Consider the following 24,101-nt stretch of genomic DNA (forward strand, 5'->3'; position numbering starts at 1 on the left):
AGGGGTCTGGCGTCCTTCTCTCTCTCTCTCTCTTTCTCCCTCTCTCTCCCTCTTTTCCATAATAACTCTTTGCTAAATATTCTTCCTTATACTTTGAATAAGACGCAATGAACAGGCAATTCAGTTCCAGGTCTGGGGGTGGGGTCAGGGTCTCCCGCGGCTACAGTTCTTCGACTGCGGCCATTCCTGGAGGGACAAAAGGCAGCTTCACCTCAGTTTCTTTATCCCGGGCTGGGAGAAGCAGTGGAGGGCTAGGGGGTGGCTTTGGGAGCAGAAGCCTATACAGCCTAGGAAAAAGCAGCTCCATTAGTCATGGTACAGGTGGTATTGGAGGCTTCTGGGGTGGTGGAATGAGTAGTGGTGGTGGGTTTGGTGCAGGTGGGTTTGGTGGTGGAGGATTTTCAGTTGGGGGGTATGGAGCTGGAGGTGGTTCCTTTGCAGGCTTTGGTGGTGGTGCGTCAGGAATGGGGGGCTTTGGTGGTGGTGCGTCAGGAATGGGGGGCTTTGGTGGTGGTCCAAGGATGGGCTTAATAGTTCCTCCTGGGGGCATCCAGCAAGTGACCGTCAACTCCAACCTCCTGTCACCACTCAACTTAGAGATTGACCCCGAGATCCAAAAAGTGCGTGTGCACGAAAGGGAGCAGATCAAATCCCTCAACAACAAGTTTGCATCCTTCATTGACAAGGTGAGTCAATTGAACGCAACATTGTGGTAGAGTTTGCAGGAAAGGGATGGGCTGTTCAAGGGTACGCTGGATGAAAGCAGATTGCAGGCATCATTCTTCCCAACCAAGGTTTCAGTTGGTCTACCTCTGTGGTTTCCCACAAACCATGTCTGGAATTGTAGATTGTTAGATGTCACGGATCTCTTTCACAGGACTACATTTCCCAGACTCCCATGGGAAGAGAGAATGACTATTAAAGCATAGTGTGGGTTTGCCTGCTGCCGCTGCTTCTCCAGCTATTTGCCTTATTAAAGCAGCTGCCACACCCCATCCCCATTAACAAACCTTAGGATAAGGTTGCAGGTCTTATTTTTAGTAGAAGACATTTTCAAGCCTGAGTCACCATTATAAGCAAGAGCATTTATGTTCATGTTCATAGATGTTATGGATTTAGATCAGGGGTAGTCAGTGTGGTAACCTCCACATCATGGGTAGGCAAACTAAGGCCCGGGGGCCAGATCTGGCCCTTCTACATCCAGCCCGCAGATGGTCCGGGAATCAGCGTGTTTTTACATGAGTAGAATGTGTCCTTTTATTTAAAATGCATCTCTGGGTTATTTGTGGGGCATAGGAATTCGTTCTTTTTCTTTCTTTCCCAAATATAGTCTGGCCCCCCACAAGGTCTGAGGGACAGTGGACTGGCCCCCTGCTGAAAAAGTTTGCTGACCCTTGCTCCACATGTTGTGGCCTGCAACTCCCATCAGCCACCTATCCATTGGCTATGCTGGCTGAGAATGATGAGCACCGCACTGGAAACCCTGATTTAGATGATGAGTTGCCAGCTTGTAGCATGGGAGGGGCAGAAGCAGCAGGGCTTTTTTGTGGCACTCCTGGAGAGAAGCAGAATGGCCTGTGAGCCTGGCTATGCTATAAAGGCTAGCCTATATTTTTGCCTGGCTCTCCCATATTGTGCTGCTGCTTGTTCTCCTGCTCAGTAGATCAGAGGCAAAACACCCCAAAGTTGCATATATACTATAGTGCACACTACTAGGTTGTTATGTAATACATTGGGCTTGACTTTTGGGTAGGATTGCTACCTTCTCAGTTTTCAACTAGCCACTTAAGTTGTGCCTAACAGGACCTTTATGTGGGATTTTAGCTGGTGAAAATACTCCCCCCTCCCATGCTGTGGAAACTAAATTTTTGCTTGAAAAGCTGCTGTTCAAAGGCACAAGCAAAAGCACATCTGTTTTGCCACTGTCAGCTGGTAACCTGGGTCACTCAGTGCTCTCAACAGCACAGCTATTTTAGGAGTAGGTGGGGGTAGATTGATATGAAAGTAGCATACAGGCAGACTCCTCGTAAGTAAAGAGTCTCCAATAAGATTCTGGAGGCAAAGGCATGCTCATTTTAAGACTGTCATATTTTGGTGAAGAACAAGCTGCTGTCACAGGCAGAAGACCAGTCCAGGAATGGGGAGGAGGCATGTTTTTGGTCATTTGGCAGTACTATTTATGGGACTTTTGTCGGAAAGGTTGGCTGCCATTGATTTATAATCATGTTTCACAAAAAGGAGGGTACTGAATTCCCTTTATATGTAGCAATGATGACTAGTTGAAGCTTGTTACAGATAGGTAGCCATGTTGGTCTGCCATAGTCAAAATAAAAAAAATCCTTCCAGTAGCACCTTAAAGACCAACTAAGTTAGTTCTTGGTATGAGCTTTCGTGTGCATGCACACTTCTTCAGATACACTGAAACAGAAGTTGCCAGATCCTTCTATATAGTGAGAACCACCACCCTTCTGAGTAATACCCCTCCCCACCTTCTCACTATATAGAAGGATCTGGCAACTTCTGTTTCAGTGTATCTGAAGAAGTGTGCATGCACACAAAAGCTCATACCAAGAACTAACTTAGTTGGTCTTTAAGGTGCTACTGGAAGGAATTTTTTTATTTTAGTTGAAGCTTATCTTTGCTGTAGGAGGCCTCAGGATCCCACCAACACAAGCAAAGGCAAGATTCCTGCATTCTCCTTATGATGTCTTGAGAGAGATGCTTGTACAGCAGAGTGGCCAGGAGTGTGAGCCAGAAAATTTCCAATTCTAGTTTCATCTCAGAGAGGTGGATTTAGGCAAGCCACCATTGTCTCAGCCTCCATTGCCATTGCAAAATGTGGATAATAATAATACTGGTCTGCCTTACAGGAGTGCTGTAAGTGCTTTGAAAACTTGAAACATTCAGGGGTATGCACAGCAATTTAAGCCATTCCCTGGGTGTTTTGCATTCATTCAAATATGTGTATCTCCAGGATCTTTGATGATTTAAGGGGATTCATTGAAGAGTGCATCTAATCCTCATTGGTCAGTTTGTAATAAGGACTGGGCTCTGGTTCCAGTATGCTTTTGACTCAGTTTATAGTTGTGATGATATGAGTTTACATACCATGGATCTCTTGATGGGTTTCAGGTACGGTTTCTGGAGCAACAGAATAAGGTTCTAGAGACCAAATGGGACCTACTACAGCAACACAGCAGCACAGGTACTAAGATCAACATCGAGCCAATGTTCGAGGCTTACATCACTAATCTCAGGAGACAACTGGATACCCTGACTGGTGATCGTGGGAGGCTGGATGGAGAACTCAGAAATGTGCAGGATCAGGTGGAAGACTTTAGAAAGAGGTGAGTGAGTCATGAGGGCCTACTTGGGTAAGAAGACTCAGTATACTCATTGATGCAGCAGAATAGTAAAGGTAAAGGGACCCCTGACCATTAGGTCCAGTCACGGACGACTTTGGGGTTGCAGCGCTCATCTCTCTTTACCGGCCGAGGGTGCCAGCTTACATGTGGCCAGCATGACTAAGCCACTTCTGGCGAACCACAGCAGTGAACGGAAATGCCATTTACCTTCCTGCTGGAGCGGTACCTATTTATCTACTTGCACTTTGATGTGCTTTTGAACTGCTAGGTTGGTAGGAGCTGGGACTGAGCAACAGAAGCTCACCCCGTCGTGGGGATTCGAACTGCTGACCTTCTGATCGGCAAGCCCTAGGCTCTGTGGTTTAACCCACCTTGAAAAGGAGGCATGGACTGTACCATTTCAGACTGCAGGAGAGTGTGTGTGTGTGTGTGTGTGTGTGTGTGTGTGTGTGAGATCCCATTTTTAATGCCCCCCTTAATATAAACTGGAACAAATCTTCCTGGAAGTAGAAAATGAGCATGTAATTATGAAAAGTAGCATAGCCTGGCTCTCTATATCACCATTATCATCAAACCTTTTATTGGCATCACATACAAACATCCAAAACAGATCAATACAGAATTACCGCTTCCCCAGTGGCACAAAACATTTGCTAAAAGAACGGAGGCAGAGCAGTCTATCGTCACATCTTTAGGTCTCCAGGGAGATCAGACGTCCGCAGTGTATTTTGACGACAAAAAAACAATTAGAGATATTTAGACGCTAACTTGGTGAGCTCCTGATCGGGCTCTCTATATGCTGTGTTTATTTTCTGCTTGCAAGGAGGTTGTTGTTTTTTAATGTAGGGATTGGGAGCATTTTTTTTTTTTTAAGAATTCTGTTCCTGCTGTCTGAAATGGGGAGAGTGCCTCATGAGAAGCCCATAGGTTTCTGGCTGGCCACTGTGAGAGAAGGATGTTGGGCTAGATCAGCCATTGGCCTGACCCAACAGGCTCCTCTCAAGTGGCAAATTCCACCCGACTGCCATCTCAGGTCTCTGATGAGCTCAGTGGTCTGTCATGTGTCAATCCAGCATTAGGAATGAGCTGAAGATGCAATCTAGGTGTTTTCTGGCCTCATAGCAATGCTATCTTCTTTTCTTGGCATGGATTCCACCTTGTGGTTTAGGCTGGAGAAGTTTTCATTGCATATTAAAGAAATGAGGGCATTTAAAGCAAGTATTTACAGGATCATAAAATGCAGCTTGGCTCACAAAAAGAGCCATAAAAACGTGCAGCAGCAAATTCTGTCATATATATTCATGACTCCTTGGCCTGTTGAAAAGTGTGGTGGTAGAAAAACACTGTAGAAACTTAGGGGCACAACTGCTTTAAAGGCAAGTGGGGCTGAGGAACTTGAGACAGACTTTTAGGACCCTCACACAAATGGGATAGTCATTATCCTCTGACTTGGCTGATTGCCGCACTCACAGATGGCCATGCATGCTGCTTGCATGCCTACAGCAAAACCCAACAAGTGTAATCTAGGCCCCATCTGCACTATACCTTTAAAGCATTATTATCCCACTTTAAACAGTCATAACCAGGTACCCCCAAACTCGGCCCTCCAGATGTTTTGGGACTACAACTCCCATCATCCCTAGCTAACAGGACCAGTGGTCAGGAATGTGGGAATTGTACTCCCAAAACATCTGGAGGGCTGAGTTTGGGGGTACCTGGTTATAACTTCACCCCCTAGAATCCTGGGAATTGTAGTTTGTTAAAGAGCTGTAGTTTGCAGAGAGTTGTTAGCAGACGTTTTACTTCCCTTACAGGATGCAATTCCCAGGAAGAGGGATGGACTGTGAATTGTATCCCTTTGAGGGGAATAGGGGTGTCTCCTAATAACTCTCAGTGAAACTTACTTCTGTGTAATGCATTTAACACTAGTATGTAAGGTTGCAATCCAGATTTCTAAGTAGCAACTAACCTACTCATCTGGACCAGAATTGCATCAAAGGAGGGAACCATTTTATTGCTATTCTTCCTCTCTCTCAGTTCTCCTTGTTCTCAGAAGAATCCAAATCTGTTTCTTCTCTTAATAGATATGAAGATGAAATCAACAAGCGCACTGCGGCTGAAAATGAGTTTGTTGGCATCAAGAAGGTGACTTTTTTTTAATAATAAAAAAGCAGCAATAAGTAGGAGTCTATTTTAGAGGGGAAATAGCATTTTGTCTCAGCTCTTAGAGGCGTCCAGATTAAATGGGTTTCATATTCCAGCTCAGCTGGCTGTTTCCTAAATAATTGCCTACTGGCTTTATTATTATCAATAATCAATGAAAGGAAGATGTAGTCAGCTGATTGAGGCTGCAATTCTATACCCACTTACCTCAAAGCAAGCATTATTGACCTCTATGGGTCTTACTTCTGAGTAGATATGTAGGACACTTGGCTCTGAGTCAGGGGGCCCTTGGTTCAAACCTTTGCAATGTAAGGCTAATAGTACTGACCTTCTTTACAGATTTCTTGTGACAAATAGTGAAATAACATATGTGAAGCTCTGCATATGCTTTAGCATGGCTAATAGGAGCCTCCATAATACAGAAGAAGCACATAAGTGGATCACCGCTTCTAGGGGACAAACAGCATTGTCTTGCGTGTCGAGGTCCCCAGGGCCACCCCAATAACTCACACATCACACCAAATTTTTTGTTTAAGGTTTTTGGCATAATTTTGGCCACAACTTTATTAAATTACAAACATGTGAGTGGTTGCTTAGGCATTGGTTGCGACTATCTGCCCCTACCGTGGGGGACAGACTGACGCCTGCGAAAGTCAGAAAAGGGGAATACACTTGGGGGTAGCGACGGAGTAGGGAACCTGCCCTCAGCCCTCCCCAAATGCAGCCAGGAGCTCTTGCAGTGGCCCGAGCCCCCTTGACAGGGTGGACAAGCAATAGTTAGCCCCCGATTCCTTTAACGGAATCCCTTGCAGCAGCAGCATTGGAGGGGCAGGCACAGCCAATCCATGCCCCTCCACCAACCAAACCATAAACCAATGCCTAATCGCAACCTTACAAGTTGTGACGATTTGCTACACAGTAGGCAAAAACCAAATGGCACCAGCCAATCAGCCAGATGGACAAAATTCCTACTGGGCCCCTGCCCCAAGAGCAGATGACCCCATGACAGGCATAGCAAGGTCAATGCAAACAACCCTAATTCTAGGGAGTGGGGGACAGGCGATCCGATGCATGGGCGAAAAGAGGAAGCCCTAGCCACATGCAAGGAGTTTTAGCATTTCTGGCTGTCAGTCAACAAATGGCAACATTGACTTCTTCCCAACAACAAGGGAAGCCCAATCGCATCAGTGGCCAACAATCAATTAGCCCGCCCCACAACTTTGGAGTGTCCTGGCGGCCCCCACTGCAACATGTGCTCTCCATGAAGGAGAACACGCTTTCTTTGTGTCCTGCTCATAAGCTTCCAGATGCATATTGGAAAATTATGCAGAACTTCATGGAAAACACATGCTTTGGTTGAAGGAGGACCCAGATTCAGTCTCCAGTATCTTTAAGGTTTTCTAATGCCCCTGGGAAAGTCCTCTACCAGTCAGAGTTACTGGGCTGAGCACCAACAGCTGTCTATGACTTCTAGCTTGGCTCTAGTCATGTTTAATGTAACATGAATTCAATGCATTTATTTCAGGATGTGGATGGTTCCTTCATGCACAAAATAGAGCTGCAAGCAAAAGGTGATAAACTGAGAGATGAAATCGACTTCTTGAGAGCCCTCTATGAGGCGGTAAGTGCTCAACTTTCTTGATTCAAAGAAATCAGAGTAATGTGGAATCTGATAAGCTGTGTCCTCACTGCTGGAAGCCAAGTTACTTCTTGCAGAAAGAAGTGGGCTGACTCATATGAGAAAGAGCACACGCAAAAGATGTTTCAGCTGAATAAGTTGAAAATGGGACATGTGACTGGCTCCTTGGCAGATTCTGGAGGACAACATTTCATAGGTCTGCTGGGCAGTTAAATGCGAGCCTTGTTCAGTCATTTTTTGAATTTTGCACAGACCCAGGAATGAATCATGGGAGTTGTGAGTGAACTCAATATTGCATTGATGGTGCTCTAAAATATTTGTTTTAGAGTTGGTTATTTCTCCATCAGTTCAAAGTGGTGTTAGGAATCAGAAATGGGATACTGCACGACAGCAAGGGAGGCAAAATGAAAACAAAACAAGTTGCTCCTATGAGGCAAAGCCTTACAAGGGGACAAAATCTGGCATGCATTAGACATAACCTGGGGTTTTTGGGGTGGAGGGAGGGGGTTATTGGGTTGTTGTTTTTATTTTGATTATATATTTTTATTTTGTTCTGTGAGATCTCTGGATATAGAGCGGTATATAAATAAAAATAAAATAAAATAACCCAGTTATTTTATGTGATGGGGAAAGTCCTATACAGTGGTGCCTCGCAAGACGAAAAGAATCCGTTCTGTGATTCTCTTCGTCTAGCAGTTTTTTCGTCTTGCGAAGCAAGCCCATTGACGGATTAGCGGATTAGCGCTATTAGCGGCTTTTAGCAGCTTATCTGCTGATCGGATCAGCTGATAAGCAGCTTAGCGGCTTAGAAAAGGGGGGGGGAGGGGAAAAAACCAGCAGGAACTCGCAAGACATTGTTGTCTTGTGAAGCAAGCCCATAGGAAATTCGTTTTGCGAAGCACCTCCAAAACGGAAAACTCTTTCGTCTAGCGAGTTTTTCGTCTTGCGAGGCATTCATCTTGCGGGGCACCACTGTACATTCAAAGGAAAGGATCTGATAGGGAAACATGAATGCACAGGAGTGCCCTTTGCATGTCACAACATACACTCTGTGGTGGATCAGATGGTTCTTTAAAGAACTGGATGGGGAACCTGTGTTTCTCCAGATGCTGCTGGACTCCAACTCCCATCATCCCTGCCCATTGGCTGGGGCTGATGGGAGTTGGAGTCCATCCACTTCTGGAGGTGCCACAGATTCCTCATCTCTGTTTCAGAGCTTTACTTTAAATGAAGGACAAAAAAGTTATTTAGAGTCTAGCCACGAGTGAAGAACGTAGGAGAGGGAAATTCCATGCAAGTTTATTTCAAAGTAAGTAAGTAAGTGGTACTAACTCCCAGGTAGGTAGGTAGGTGTACATAGAAATTCACTGTGAGTCACATTTTATAATATGGCTGCCACACCCAGTATGCCTGAAACTAGTGGCTGTTCCACATGCTGGAGTGGTAAGAAATTAAGGTTGCCATATATCCAGAATTTCCCAGACATAGCCGGGATTTGGCCATCGAAAAAAGTGTCTGTGCCAAAATCGCTGTAATGTCCAGGAAAATCCATACGTATGGCAACCCATGTCAGAAGTGTAGAATTTGGCAAATTTCTTTCAAAAAACGCTCAAAAAATTTGGTGTCCGGATTTCCCCTTTTTGAAATATGGCAACCCTAAAGAAATCATTTCAGAATTATTATGTTTTTGACGGGGGATGTCCCTCCTGCAGCTAAATTCCTCGATTCCATTTCAGATTTGAGGCTTGCCGCACTGGGCTCACAAACAAACATATGCCAGGTTTTGCCATGAGTCTTGGTGTGAGACTCATGGCCAGGCATAGCAGAAACAGTGAGTCTAAAATGGCAGAGGTCTTTGCAGAATGTGCCACATGATGCTGAACTCTGCTATGTCTCTTGTATAACTGTTGCATAATTCTACAGTATCTCTAGTAGCAAGTCATATGGCCTGGGCCAACACGTGGGTGGTCCTCCACTCCCGCCTGTGTGGTTTATCTCCACACCACTGCCATCCATTGGCAGAAATGTTTGACAGCAGGATGGGCGATGAATCACATAGTGGAGGTCTGGTCTGTGTTTTGAGCTGGTACACACATTATAAAGGTTTCCATGTGGAGCAACTGCCATGCAAGATGGCCTCCCTGTGGTGGTGCCGTCATGGAAAGGTTTTCTCATTTAGTCACTTCTTAATAATTAATTTTTTCACTCAGCTGTAATCCTAAAATCCCTGGGTAGGTTGTTGTTGTTGTTTAGTCGTTTAGTCATGTCCGACTCTTTGTGACCCCATGGACCAGAGCACACCAGGCACTTCTGTCTTTCACTGCCTCCCGCAGTTTGGTCAAACTCATGCTGGTAGCTTCGAGAACACTGTCCAACCATCTCGTCCTCTGTTGTCCCCTTCTCCTTGTGCCCTCCATCTTTCCCAACATCAGGGTCTTTTCCAGGGAGTCTTCTCTTCTCATGAGGTGGCCAAAGTATTGGAGCCTCAGCTTCAGGATCTGTCCTTCCAGTGAGCACTCAGGGCTGATTTCCTTCAGAATGGATAGGTTTGATCTTCTTGCAGTCCATGGGACTCTCAAGAGTCTCCTCCGGCACCATAATTCAAAAGCATCCATTCTTCGGCGATCAGCCTTCTTTATGGTCCAGCTCTCACTGGGATACTTAGAACTTGTTTTTTCATGCAGGAACTCGCTCAGATCCATGGACAGATCAGCGACACCAGCGTGATCCTACAGATGGACAACAACCGAGATCTAGACCTCAACAGCATCATTGCTGAGGTGAAAGCACAGTATGAAGACATTGCTAACAGGAGCCGGGCCGAAGCAGATGCTTGGTATCAAAGCAAGGTGAGACCTTCTGCAGACTTTATCTTTGGCGCTCAGTGACTAAGAGGCCTCTGATCCATATCTGGACCCTATTTTTCAGTCAACAGAGAAGCCTGAGGCAAATGAAAACTAAGTTGAACTTGCAGACCAAAAATATTTTAAATCCAGAATGTTCCATTTTAATGGGAATATTTGCCAAATTGGATCTCAATTCCTACTTTTAAAATTGGAGTTGGCTCTGGAAGAGAGTAAAATCAACCACTGGTGGAAAGCCTCTGATAAGCAAAAGGCCTACTACACCCAATAGCACTGCCATTCTTACTTGATATGGGAGCATCCCAGAAGCTCATAGGACCCTAGACACATTTCTTTATTGTACATTCATGATTATTTTTTGCTCATGGCGGCATGAGGGTGATTATATCTGCAATCCCACTTTCGGTGACATTTGTGTCTCGAAAAAGTTTCAGGGTGAACATACTGCTTCAATTTCAACTGTTGCATGTCCCATGGCTTCCTGTGGAAACCATGTAACTTTTTGTGCCACAAATATTTGGGGCTCCTTTTTGTCCTGCCCCTCCAAATGCAATAATGTAGAACCATCGGAGAAGCATCACAGAAGGATGAATGACTCAGTGACATGTTGCAGAATACACCCTTCTTTAAAAAGTGCGGAAGGATTCAAAGAGGTAGTGCAAGAAGAATCTTCTGGGTGGCAAGCCTATTATTCAGGTTGCCTAGCCTATTATTGTGGTTGTTGTTGTAATATTTATTTATGTCCCACCTTTTTTCCTGGTGGAACTCAAGGCAGCTTACAGATAAAAGCACGAATTGCTAAAAACATAGAAAAATAATAAACATTAATAGATTCCAAAGTATATAGATAAAAAAATTCAAGCATTTGCTACCAAGGAAGCTATCAAACCACTTACAATTATAATAAAAACAGCACGGCAGCAGCACTTTCGTTAAAAGCAGTCCATTCTCAAAAGCCTGTTGAAACAAGAAGGACAACAAGGAGAGAGCCAGTCTCGCTTCTCCAGGAAGGGAGTTCCAGAGCCTAACCAAGCTCCCCTTTCCCATATCCTAGAACTGGTACTGCTTAAAGTAGCTCAGATACCGAAGAATGTGTTTCTGCATTGCAGTTTCAGGAACTTCAGAGTACAGCAGCTGATCACGGTGATGACCTGAAGAGTATCAAGAACGAGATTGCAGAGTTGAATCGAATGATCCACAGACTGAAATCAGAAATTGATAACGTTAAGAAACAGGTGGGGACCATTTTAATATAGCAACGACTGAATCTATGGCATGTGTGTATTTCATCCCCCTCCTTTTTTTCTTCTTTTTATTATTTATTCAATTTGTATTTTCTTGGAAGTTCAGGCTGGGTGGAGCCTTTGCTCAATGGCAGAACACATGGACGGTATGCACAAGGTTGCAGGTTCAGTCTCTGCTTGGTGATGTACATGGTGGGGGGACATGGGCTAGCATTTTGATGTCAGCGACATGGGGTGGGTGCTGCAAAAAACCTGCGTGCATGAGTAGTGCTGATCCCATCAGTGGCGTAGCGTGGGGGGTGCAGGGGGGGCGGGCTGCACCGGGCGCAACATCTGGGGGTTAGGGTTAGGGGGCGCAAATCCATGGGTTAGGGGGCGCACATCCACGGGTTAGGGGGCGCAAATTACTTGCCTTGCCCCGGGTGCTGACAACCCACGCTACGCCACTGGATCCCACAATAAACACCCACCTGGAAGCAGCCACAGACAGCAGTTCCTGACAGTTGCCCACCACCCACCATTCTTCCATCCCAGATCTCTCTCACACTATAAACTTACTAAAACAGGAGCTAGAACCCTTCTCAAAAGTGTCATCAGGCCTAATATTTGTGGCTGCTGTTTGGTGCTCAGCACTAAATTGGGGAAAGCTGAGAAAATCTCAGTGGACACGGTGAAATTTATTTCTGTCCTGCTGCCACTTCTGTTTTTCCTCCTGAGCCCCTTGATTGAAATAACAGCAGAAGAGAAAAAAGACAGGGACTGTTATAGATTCACCTTCATGGCTAATAGTGGCTTTGGGGCTGTAATGGGAAATAGTTCAAGGTAACAAATCCTGCAACCCTGATTCAATTTGTGCCTGCTGCAGCTACTTTTACTTTAGACTTGCATTTAACCAAAGGTTTTTATAGAGCCAAACATGGATCTCTCAGTCCACTGGGGGACGTCTGTTCATGCACCGTGATACTAAAATAATGTATTGGTATTTGACACATCAAATCCATGCTAATTTAAGATATTTTAAGTTAAAGCTGGGTTTATAATTCCAAACTACTCCGGAAAAGAATTAGTTTGGCCCTGTAAGTTACCTGGTTGGGAAACTGCCTAGGAATTGTATTGGGCAGCCCATATGAGTTCCTTGGAGCAGGATTGTGTAAATAAATACAGATATACATACAATAGGTAAAGGTAAAGGGACCCCTGACTGTTAGGTCCAGTCGCGGACAACTCTGGGGTTGCGGCGCTCATCTCACTTTATTGGCCGAGGGAGCTGGCGGAGAGCTTCCGGGTCATGTGGCCAGCATCACTAAGCCGCTTCTGGCGAACCAGAGCAGCGCACGGAAATGCTGTTTACCTTCCCACCGGAGTGGTACCTATTTATCTACTTGCACTTTGACGCATTTTCGAACTGCTAGGTTGGCAGGAGCAGGGACCGAGCAACGGGAGCTCACCTCGTTGCGGAGATTCAAACCGCCAACCTTCCGATTGGCAAGCCCTAGGCTCTGTGGCTTAGACCTCAGTGCCACCTGTGTCCCTAGACATACCATAAAGGTAAAGGTAAAGGTACCCCTGCCCAAACGGGCCAGTCTTGCCAGACTCTGGGGTTTGTGCGCCCATCTCACATTTATTGGCCGGGGGCCAGCGCTGTCCGGAGACACTTCCGGGTCACGTGGCCAGCGTGACAACGCTGCTCTGGCGAGCCAGAGCCGCACACGGAACGCTGTTTACCTTCCCGCTGGTAAGCGGTACCTATTTATCTACTTGCCCCCGGGGGTGCTTTCGAACTGCTAGGTTGGCAGGCGCTGGGACCGAGCAGCGGGAGCGCACCCCGCCGCGGGGATTCGAACCGCCGACCTTTCGATCGGCAAGCCCTAGGCGCTGAGGCTTTAGCCCACAGCGCCACCCGCGTCCCTAATAGACATACCATAGATAGCCTTAATTATAGTGAGAGACAGGGAATAATCAAAATTCACAGACGATTCTACGAGCTACACTTTAAATTGATTGCCTTTCGGTTTGATGTTTATCTGGCCAGCAGTCCAGACTATCATCTGGAATATTTAGACCTCTTGAGAAACTTACAATGCCTCCAGCTGACCCTTTCCACTCTGACACCGAAATGGGAACCAAGGTATGACTGTGTGTTCACGAGGAAAACTGCTATCATTTCATGGAAACAGGGTTAGGAGTCTCTGCGCTTCTTCTGTAGCAGATGTATGGAAAGAGCTGTTTTGTGGCCACTGGGCTCTTGAACTATCTACACGTAACACTGACAAGGCAACATTACATATTACGGTATATGTAAAATAAACACTTTAGGAAGTAGGAAGCTACTGACTATTTGACTTTCCTGATACCTGCTGCAGATTGCTCAGCTCCAGGCAGCTATCGGTGATGCTGAACAGCGAGGGGAAATGGCCCTGAAAGATGCCAGGATGAAACTCACTGATCTTCAGCATGCCCTACAAAGTGCCAAGGATGAGCTGGCGCGCCTACTGCGGGATTACCAGGAGCTAATGAATGTCAAATTATCCCTGGATGTTGAGATTGCTACATATAGAACTCTGCTGGAAGGAGAGGAATGCAGGTGGGTGCCATCTTGCGATGGCTTTATTTCATACCAGGTGCTGTAGCGTATATGCGTTTGACACAACATGGCTAATGCCATATTCAAATCTATCCATACTTTAATACCCTAAAACTATATATTTGGCTTTGTATAACTATCAGATACCTTCAGCAAAGATATGACGGGTTAGTTTGTTCACGTCAGGGTGTGAAATGCTGCCTACACACTCTTTGCCCTTCAGTGTTGCCTTAAGTCTCGGATCTTAGCCTCCCAGTTTCTCCTGCTTGCCCATTCTTTGATCACCTGTTATGAAGACCATACCTGCACCTGCCTCCTTTCTCTTTGGCTCCTCCTCCCATTGAGCTGATGTTTCCTCTGTCCTGCTTCCCCTCAGATCTTTGCTTCCTCCAACCATTATTCACAAGTCCAACTCACTTAGCATGCTCTCACCCTTCAACAACGCTGCCCCAGGATTCCCTGCTCCTTAGATGCCTCCTCTCCCTCACTTGGGCTTCCTGCCCCTATCTGCCCTCTCTCACCTTCCACTCCCCTTCCTACCAGCAATATATACAGTGGTACCTCTGGTTAAGAACTTAATTCTTTCCGGAGGTCCGTTCTTAACCTGAAACTGTTCTTAACCTGAGGTACCACTTTAGCTATTGGGGCCTCCCGCTGCCGCCGCCATGCTATTTCTGTTCTCATCCTGAAGCAAAGTTCTTAACCCGAGGTACTACTTCTGGGTTAGTGGAGTCTGTAACCTGAAGCGTTTGTAACCTGAAGCATTTGTAACCTGAGGTATCACTGTACAGCAGCAGGAGGCCCCATTAGGTAAAGTTGGTACCTCAAGTTAAGAACAGTTTCAGGTTAAGGAATGAACCTCCAGAACGAATTAAGTTCTTCTTCTTCTTCTTCTTCTTCTTCTTCTTCTTCTTCTTCTTCTTCTTCTTCTTCTTCTTCTTCTTCTTCTTCTATTATTATTATTATTATTATTAACCTGAGGTACCACTGTTCTCCCTCTTGTCCACGGGAACCAGATACACAGACGAACACACACACACCCTTCCACACACACAAAGTTAGTTTCTATATCGTTAATGGTTGTGTAGGAGAAGTTATGTTGGTACAAGAGGCCTTTCTCTCTCATTCCAAAGTTTTCTCTTCTGTACAACAAAAGTTCTACAGGACTCTGTACGAAACAAATGCAAGAACTCTGTATTTGAATCTGGTCACCCTACTCCTGTACCTAAAACCTACATGAGATATTTTGCAGCCAAATGGATAGTACACATTTCTGTGTGGGAAGTGAAATATCTCAGCCTAGACTGATCCTTTCTCCACATTCCACAATACCATGCAGAATACTCATGGACATGCTATGCCATCATGGTAGCTCAGAAAATACAGTGGTACCTCGGGTTAAGTACGTAATTCATTCCGGAGGTCTGTACTTAACCTGAAACTGTTCTTAACCTGAAGCACCACTTTAGCTAATGGGGCCTCCCGTGCTGCCGCGCCGCCAGAGCACGATTTCTGTTCTCAACCTGAAGCAAAGTTCTTAACCTGAAGCACTATTTTGGGGTTAGCGGGGTCTGTAACCTGAAGCGTATGTAACCTGAAGTGTCTGTAACCCGAGGTACCACTGTAGTTGGTGGTACCTCGGGTTACAGGTACCCAAGGGGGTTTCTGTAGGGGGTTTCAAATGATAGGCATCAGTCAGTTTATAAACATAGAACATGGCATGATTTGCCCAGTTTGGGATTTTGCAAGAGAATCATTCAGGTGGTGGCACCCATTATTCCTGCTTTTTATTACATTTATTCATGTGGGCATTGAAACGCAGATACATTTGCATGGCATTTATCCAATCATGTAAAATGTCTCATATTTAATGGATCTCTTAGCCAATATCTATGTGCATACTTAGGAAGTATTGCCTGCTGTTGCACATCATAAGTAACATTGCATGCATATGTCATAGAATTTTGTGTTTCCACATGCATTTTATTTGCATTCATATTAGCTGAAGCAGCTTATAACATTGGGTGGATTTTAAAAATGCAAGTGCATAATATATCCACAAATGTTTTACATGCATATAAGTAAGTCTGTGTTTTTTTATTAGTAGATGTGTATCTAATGCATTTTTAAAAAACATAATGCTACTTAGAGACTATTCATAAAAGGAATCTCTATTCATAAAAGGGTCTCTTAGCCCCTATCTTGGGCATGACAGTTACGCAATGGTGAAAAACATGTACTCTGTGCATGCTTAGAGGGACCTGCAACTTTATTATTATTTGCTTATGTGCCTAAGGCTGACGTCTGGCATTCAAAACAGATTCCAATACGACTCCTGTTGCTTGATAAGTCTCAATGAGTAAAAAGACCAGCCATTCATTCCTGGTCAAAGTGCTCCCACATATAAGCACCCTCACCACTTGAGGGAGCTCTTTGGTGATTGCTCCATGGCTGAAGTTGCTTGGGTTATTAATTGGCCCCTGGGGGCAGGTTTTGCAACTGGGGAAGGGAGAGGGAGTGTGCATGGCAATGTCAGGGGTGATTGCATGGACTTACACCATAGTCCCAGCCAGTGGCAAAATGTTTCCCATTGAGATCTGAGCTCAACCGCACAATGGCAGGAACCATGCAATGTAGACTATCTCAGAAGCAGAGCACTGGTTCCACTAGTTTGACTGATGTGTCCTCCACCCCAGGATTGTGAGAAATGGTTAAGCCTGAAGCTGGCAAACAACCCCAGAAACCACTGTCAGTCTTTCACTCAGGCTGTGATTGCAGAATCCCCAGAGGCGGGGATAATGAAACGGCTTAGGACCGCAGCAACTGGGGAAACAAAATGGTGTGAACTGCCCCTCTGCTTACCAAATCAGAGTCCCCATTTCTTCACAAGCCACCCCCCTTCATACGCCTCCAGGGGGCGGGTCCAAGGCCTTTTGTTTCCTGAGATGATAGACAAGACACTGACTCCCTTCCCTAATTTGATGTACAGAAACCAATTGGACCGGCAGTTGAATTGTATTTCATTGCTGGCTAGCCTCTGCTACACCTGACAACTTAGTTTATTAGGAGTAGAGCAGTCTGTGTGGCAACAATCCCTACCTCCCAGTATTTGCTGGGAGAGCATGTTGAATTTTTCAAATTCCAGTTATGAGGGGTGCTACAAAGTTGTGACATGACTTGGAAATTCAAAAAACATTCAGGTTAAATTAATATAATTTAGTTTTACTTGGTAAAATTAAAAGTATGTAAAATTGCATAGGAAAAATTAAAAATGGTTGTCAGATACCTGCATTATATAATATTATAGAATACATAATACACAATACGTAATATTAATTATAGAATCATAGAATCATAGAGTTGGAAGAGACCACAAGGGCCATCGAGTCCAACCCCTGCCAAGCAGGAAAATTATATAATTATATTATATTCTTGCTATTTATTCTTATTATTTCTATTCCCTGACATTTTCAGAAGGTAAAATTAAAATTCTTTGGTTTTCTGAAAGCTGTTTCATCAAGTGTAGACTTACCAAGCTAAATGTTGTCCAAACACAAAAATAATAGCGGATTTGAATTCTTCACACCCAAAAACATACAGTGGAACCTCGGGTTGCATACCATCTTCCTCATCCTCCTTATGAATGCTTCGGGTAACGAGCTCCACTAACCCAGAAGTAGATGCCCCTAGTTGTGAACTTTGCCCCGGGATGCAAGTGGAAGTTGCACGCTAGTGGCGTGGCGGCAGCAGGAGGCGTCATTAGCGAAAGTGCACCTCATGTTAAGAACGGTTTTGGCTTAAGAACGGACCACTGGAACGAATTAAGTTCGTAACCGGAGGTAGCACTGTATTTTAAAGACTGCTCACTGAAAAACATTGCAAAATTATGTTTCACCCCCTAAAATGACACACCCTATTGTGGTTGCATCATCCTGGCCAATGGTTGGGCCGGCCCTGTGAGGCCTCTCACAAGCTCAAACAAAACCTGTGTCCCTTTCTCCCATTTAGTCAACATGTCAGAACAGCCACTTGGTTGAGGAAAAGGGCCATCTCACGGTCACTTCCTAGAAGCCCCCCACTTTCAAGTATTGGAGGACGGGATAGTTTGTCAGAAGGCCAGGCACATGAATTCCTTTTAAAAGGGGGAAGATTCTCAAGGAACAATGTGCAGTTTCACCTGAGAGCAGTATCTCCTGTTCCTGTAGTGGCTCGAAAATATATTCTGAGTGGAAAGGTCTCTCTCTCCACTCACAGTATGGAGCTGGGCATTACTGTGAATTTGCAAATCATAAACTTATGGCCAGTACCATCTGGAAGGCTGTGAGTTGCCCATCTCTGCCTTAGGACTGCTGGGCCAGTGCAACGTGGAAACCTGCTATATGTAATATTACACCAACAACCCAAGTTAGGGTGGGAGATGTTGCCTGCCATGACACCAGTGATGGACAAGGGCAGGAAATGTTGCCTGACTAATCCTGGTAGTGTAAACGAACCATTGAGCCTCCCCAGGCTATAGAGTGGGGCCTTCCAGATGTTGCTGCACTACAGCTCCCATCATGCCTGATGCTCGCTGGGAATGATGGGAGTTGGAGTCAATGATATTTAGAGGACAATAAGTTCCCCATCCTTGGTCTAAGGTATTTAGAGGGGGGGCCTTTAGTAGGTTTTGTTGCCGGGAAAGACATGCAGCTTCTCTTGCCCTTGGATGGCAAGCTTCATTTACTAGGAAATCCCCTTTTGTACGCAAGATACCCGGGGCCCTAATTTCCTCCATGTCTGATCTCCCCACTGAGTGACCGAAGTGCCAGGCAGAGTTTCTTGCTCTGTGTCTGGAAACTGTCCTTATGACTTAGCAGACATATTTATTTTGCCTGGGCACTGTTTCATAGGATTGTACGGTGACACACCTTAATCATTTTGCTCAAAAGCATTTCATCCTTGAATGGTTGGCTGACTTGCCTTCAATGTTTTTCTCTCACTAGGATGTCTGGAGAACTCACCACCCCTGTAAGCATGTGTAAGTATTTTAGTTATACTACTTTTCACTATGAATGTCCATGATACTGCACTCTCTCCCATAGAATTTACCTCTGGGCTGAAGTTCTCCCAGTCTAGAATTGTGCAGGACTTCCGAAGGCTCTTTTGAGAACTTCATAGAGTTGGGAAGAACGAAGGGACTGGGAAGCTTTGGTGGGGTTCATCTGCTTTGGGTGCAGGAGGTCTCAGATTTCATCCTTAGCATCTCCAGATAGCAGATTAAGCTGAATTAAACTGAAATCCCACAGAGCTGCTGGCAGTCAATGTACTGAACTAGATGTAACAATGGTCTGACTTACTATAAGGCAGCTTCCTATGTTGCTATGAATCTCACATCCATACCATACATTTAAAGCATGTGGCTTCTCCTAAAGAACCCTGGGAACTGTAGTTTTCTTGAGGTGGTGAGAACTTTTAGTTCTATGAGGGGTCAACTACAGTTCCCAGGATACTTTGGGGGGGGGGAACTATGTGTGTTAAATATGTTTTAAATGTATAGTGTGGTTTCTAACAGATGCCTTGTCACATATCCCATCAAGAACCTCCAGGGAACAAAATTTCATAGCTTCCAGGTGGCCAACTTTGACTGAAGACACAAAATAGTTTCCTTCCAGAAACCAAAGACAGTCTGAAGGAGGGGTCCCTGCCTGTGGTGTCTGCAGTCATCCCCTCTGTTGACTGTAGTAAAGAGATTTTGTAGGTTTTTGTATTGTTTTAAAAATACTAAAATGTGTGGTTATGTGTACACCACTGGCAGTGATGATTCTTATATACCATACCTTGCCAAAGCCCCTTTCAGACTTTATACTCATATATATTTCTCTATAGGATCTCTTTGGATGGAAACTTACTTAAAAAGTTTATTGGTACTATTGCGTCACCTCACATCTCAAACCAAAAGTTTCATGGTGATCTGTAGATGAAAATATATACACAGGAGAAGCCAGCGGTGGATGTTGTAATTATGAGTTAGCAAATACCCACAGGTTGACCAAAACTCATTAAGGTTACAACAGAGAGATCACATTTCTAGATACAATAAATGATGCCACCATAGGAAGGAGGCAAGCCTTGAAGTAATCCTGAGTGCTGTTCTGGATCTGGTGAAAGATGTAGGTGTTCTCATACCGGCTGGTGCAAATAAGTCCAAGGGGATGCCTGTGTGGTTAGCAAGCAGAATCAAGGAATAAAAGCAGAATAAAAGGCAAGAAGGAATTTTTTTGGGGGAAATGTAAGCCTTGCCCAAATGAGGAATATAAAAAGGGGCACAAATTTTGGCGGGAACAAAAATGCAAGTTGACAAGAAGGCAGGTGAAAAAATAATAGTAATTTGAGAAGGGTATTATAAATAATAATAATCAAAACTTATGATAAGTAATGTATCAGAGGCAGGGAAATAAATCAGGGGCAGGAAATGAGTTGGTTTGGCCTCTCAATGAGGTGCTGAATTGGGCAGATCCTTGGTCTGATTCAGCAGTGCTCAGCCATAAAAGAAATTTATATATTATATTTGTTTTATTGCATTTATATCCCACCTTTCCTCCAAAAAGATCAAGGTGGCTTCCTTCCTTCTCCCTTGCCCCATTTTATTCTCACAGTCACCCTGTGGGTTAGGCTAGGCTGAAAGGCAGCAATGGGTCCAAGGTTACCCAGCGAGCTTTGCAGTGTTTTGCATGCCGTCGCATTTCCATGGAGAATTTCTCTGGAGCATGTTTCAGTAAAATGCCTTTTTCTCCCCCAGCGGTGATCAGCAGCTCTTCTACCGTGGGCGGAAGCAGTTACGGCCTTGGCGGTGGCGGCCGAGTGAGCAGCGGAGGATTTTCCCTGGGTGGTGGTGGAGGAGGAGGAGGTGGCAGCGGTGGCAGCGGCAGCCTTCATCTCGGAATGGGGGGTGGCAGTGGTGGCGGTTATGGCATGAGCAGTGCGGTCACTGCAGGAGGGAGCAGTTACAGCTCTGGCTTTGGTGGGGGGCTGAGTTCAGGAGGGGGAGGGGGCTCCTCGAGTGTGAGATACAGCTCAACAACCTCGTCATCCAGCAAGAAAAAAGTCAGATAAAAAGGAAAACCACCACGCTCACATAAGTGCAGCCACTTCTAGAAAATGTTCATATCTGTTCTAACTGCCCGCAGCAACACCCAGCCTCCAAACTAGTTGTCCTTGACTCAATGATGGGAGAAATGGTCCCCCCCAAATGATCACACAGGAATGCAGTGGATATTCATGAAGAATGCCTCCTAGCCTAAAGTGGATAGATTCTGTTGTTTAAGGCTATATTTCCCAATTAACATCATCATTGTGGCTGCACAAACATCTAGACCTCGTTGAAATAAATGAGAGCAAACTTGACCAGAGAGCAGCGCATCTCCCACTTTGTTTATCTTTTTCATTCAGTCCCTGTTTCCCCGCTTCTCTCTGACACGGTTAACATTGGCTGCAGTGCAAGAATTCAGAACCACTTGCAGCATGAATGAATTGAGGCACCCACATTAAATTACAGCAGCTGCTGTCTCTGTTCCAGTTGTTTGGGAGGGAGTGCAGACGGAACTGGCATGACATTTTGAAATCTTTCAAAAAGTCTGACCAAACCAGCAGGAAATTTACTTCAAATTTTGTGTATCCCCCCCCCCCATTGAAGGCAAATAATATAACACTTGGATCCCACTGTAATATTGCAATCATTTGGGCGCATGCTCCAACTGCAAAAAATAAATAAATAAAGCACTTTAATGCCATGCTGATTTCAGTGAGAGAATTAAGGATGTGATTCAACTTCACCCACTGAAATGAAAGGGGCTGATAAAATGCTTAATCTTTGGCTGGATTGTACTCCTTAAAAAAAAACACCAACACCCTAGAAAACTTGAGTATGTCAAGGAATGACATTTATTTTAGAACATAGCTTCACTTCAAAAGACACATTTAAAATAAATCCCTACTTCTAATGACTTTGTTCTAAACTTTAGACAGCAACTGAATGTACAGTTACACACAGGGTTTTAGAATGTGTAACACTGTGAATTGCAACCTTAAAGTCTATGCTTTTTGCTATGAAATTCCATTGCTCCATTTGCAAATTTGGGGACTGATCTCTTGGAGCATTGAGAAGTGTGGCATACAATGTATATCATCCTCCAGCCAAGGTGACACTGGGAATATCAAGTACCATTTTATATATTAAAATAATTTTGCTATAAAAGGCATCTGATATCCCCGTCAGTGCAATCTGATGCACATCTACTCAGAACTAAGCCACATTATGTTCAGTAGGACTTACTCACAGGTAAATGGCTGTACTCTTATGAATCCTATACCCACTTGCCTGAGTGTAAGTCCCCTTGAACTTAGGGGTCTTTACTACAGAGTAGACATATTGCGGATTGCGCTGTTCATTTATTTTGAATGATTACAAACCACTTCTGACACCATGTGCCACAGGCACAGTCGAAACAGGGAATTGTTTAATGAACAAAAGGAGCAAGTGCACCAATCAATCAGCTTTGGTTCTTTTTTAATTTTCATGAGTGCCCAGGACAATGATAGAGTTTGGCTTCATCAACGTCACAGTATTCATTCCAGTGTAGTGGTCTTTAGGTCACATACCACTTGCAGCTCCTAAGTGGAGCACATATTTGTCTTGGTTTGGTTGCTTTGCAAAGTGATGAATTTTACAAGTTTGAATAGAATTTACACACTGTTGAATCCATAGCAAGCACATTCACCTTGATTGGTTTCTGTCTGCTAGTGCTTATTGTAAATAAAATTGCAGAGGCCCATCCTTTTCTCACTGTTCATTTTTTCTGCATGATCTTTATTGCCAATAAACTGCATTGTAATATTTCTTTCCTGCAAGTGTTTTTTTAAAAATAAAAATTTAAAGTATAATGGAAGGATACCATGCAGCCTTGCAGAATTGCCTGGATCACATACAATCTGGGCAAGAAAGAGTCTAGTATAGGGAGCCTGTTGGGTCTCTGGTGAGACCAGAACATACTACCACATGGAAATACAGGAGTGAACTGAACTCCTGTAAACTAGGGTGGAAGGAAATGTGGTTTTGTGTGTGGATGTGTGTCTGTGGATGTGCTTTAAATGTATGATGCACACACAGTCAGAGTTTCAGAATTCAGTTAAGTCATCCCAGCTGAAGATGGCTAAAACTCAGAGTCAAATCACCTACTGAAGTTTATTAGATCAGTTGCAGCATCCCTAGTGCCATGGGCCACATGACAAAAGAAAGCTCAACTCCAGTATAGTCTGATGAAGCATGGAAAGATTACTATTGCCCTATATCTATGCGCACATATTAAGAAGGAAGTTACATTGAGATTGTATTTGGTAATGCCAACTAAGAATAGGACACAGACTTACACCTTGATGCCAATTAGGGTTGTTCCAATGTAAGACTCATTGAGCCCAAGGGGCCTCACTCCCAAAGAAGTATGGAAAAGATTGAAATACTTATTGTGGAGGACATCAAATGATGGCCAGGCTGACAATACAATTTATGTTGCTGTCATTTGCAGTGTTAGCATGTTGTTGTTGTTGTTTAGTCGTTTAGTCGTGTCCCCCTGGACCAGAGCACTCTTTGTGATCCCCTGGACCAGAGCACGCCAGGCACTTCTGTCCTCCACTGCCTCCCGCAGTTTGGTCAAACTCATGCTGGTAGCTTCGAGAACACCATCCAGCCATCTCAGCCTCTGCCATCCCCTTCTCCTTGTGCCCTCCATCTTTCCCAACATCAGGGTCTTTTCCAGGGAGTCTTCTCTTCTCATGAGGTGGCCAAAGTATTGGAGCCTCAGCTTCAGGATCGGTCCTTCCAGTGAGCACTCAGGGCTGATTTCCTTCAGAATGGAGAGGTTTGATCTTCTTGCAGTCCATGGGACCATTATGGTGCAGTCCAGCACCATAATTTAAAAGCAAGTGTTAGCATACTAGATGATAGATAGATAGATGATAGATAGATAGATAGATAGATAGATAGATAGATAGATAGATGATAGATAAAATATTATTTCCACTGCATAAATTTGGAGAAATGTTCTCCCCCTCCCCAGTTTCTCTGACCACAAGATGGAGAATGGCAAAGGGTCATGTGCTCAGAGCTGTAAGTGAAATATACAGGAAATGTGAGAATCAGTAGATAACTGTTTTCTGACCTGATCATTAGACCTGAAGGTGCAAATCAAGACAGCTTATATCAGAATC

At 44.5% G+C, this 24,101-nt stretch overlaps 1 protein-coding gene across 1 annotated transcript; it reads left to right on the forward strand.

Moving 5' to 3' along the window:
- On the forward strand, positions 1–22,731 carry LOC309522458 (keratin, type II cytoskeletal cochleal-like). Its single transcript, XM_082205742.1, has 9 exons — positions 1–686; positions 3,133–3,347; positions 5,450–5,510; positions 7,054–7,149; positions 9,852–10,016; positions 11,141–11,266; positions 13,639–13,859; positions 18,842–18,876; positions 20,638–22,731. Exons 1-9 carry the CDS (start codon positions 108–110, stop codon positions 20,949–20,951), a joined length of 1,812 nt encoding a protein of 603 aa, XP_082061868.1. The 5' UTR covers positions 1–107; the 3' UTR covers positions 20,952–22,731.
- The last annotated feature ends 1,370 nt before the right edge of the window (positions 22,732–24,101 follow it).

The sequence above is a fragment of the Podarcis vaucheri genome, assembly GCF_965113315.1.
Source record: "Podarcis vaucheri genome assembly, chromosome: 2".
Taxonomy (NCBI): domain Eukaryota; kingdom Metazoa; phylum Chordata; class Lepidosauria; order Squamata; family Lacertidae; genus Podarcis; species Podarcis vaucheri.

Coding starts and splice junctions, on each gene's coding strand:
- LOC309522458 (XM_082205742.1), top strand. CDS start 108: ATGAACAGGCAATTCAGTTCCAGGTCTGGGGGTGGGGTCAGGGTCTCC. Junction 10,017..11,140: donor ATGCTTGGTATCAAAGCAAG/GTGAGACCTTCT, acceptor TCTGCATTGCAG/TTTCAGGAACTTCAGAGTAC. Junction 13,860..18,841: donor CTGGAAGGAGAGGAATGCAG/GTGGGTGCCATC, acceptor TTCTCTCACTAG/GATGTCTGGAGAACTCACCA.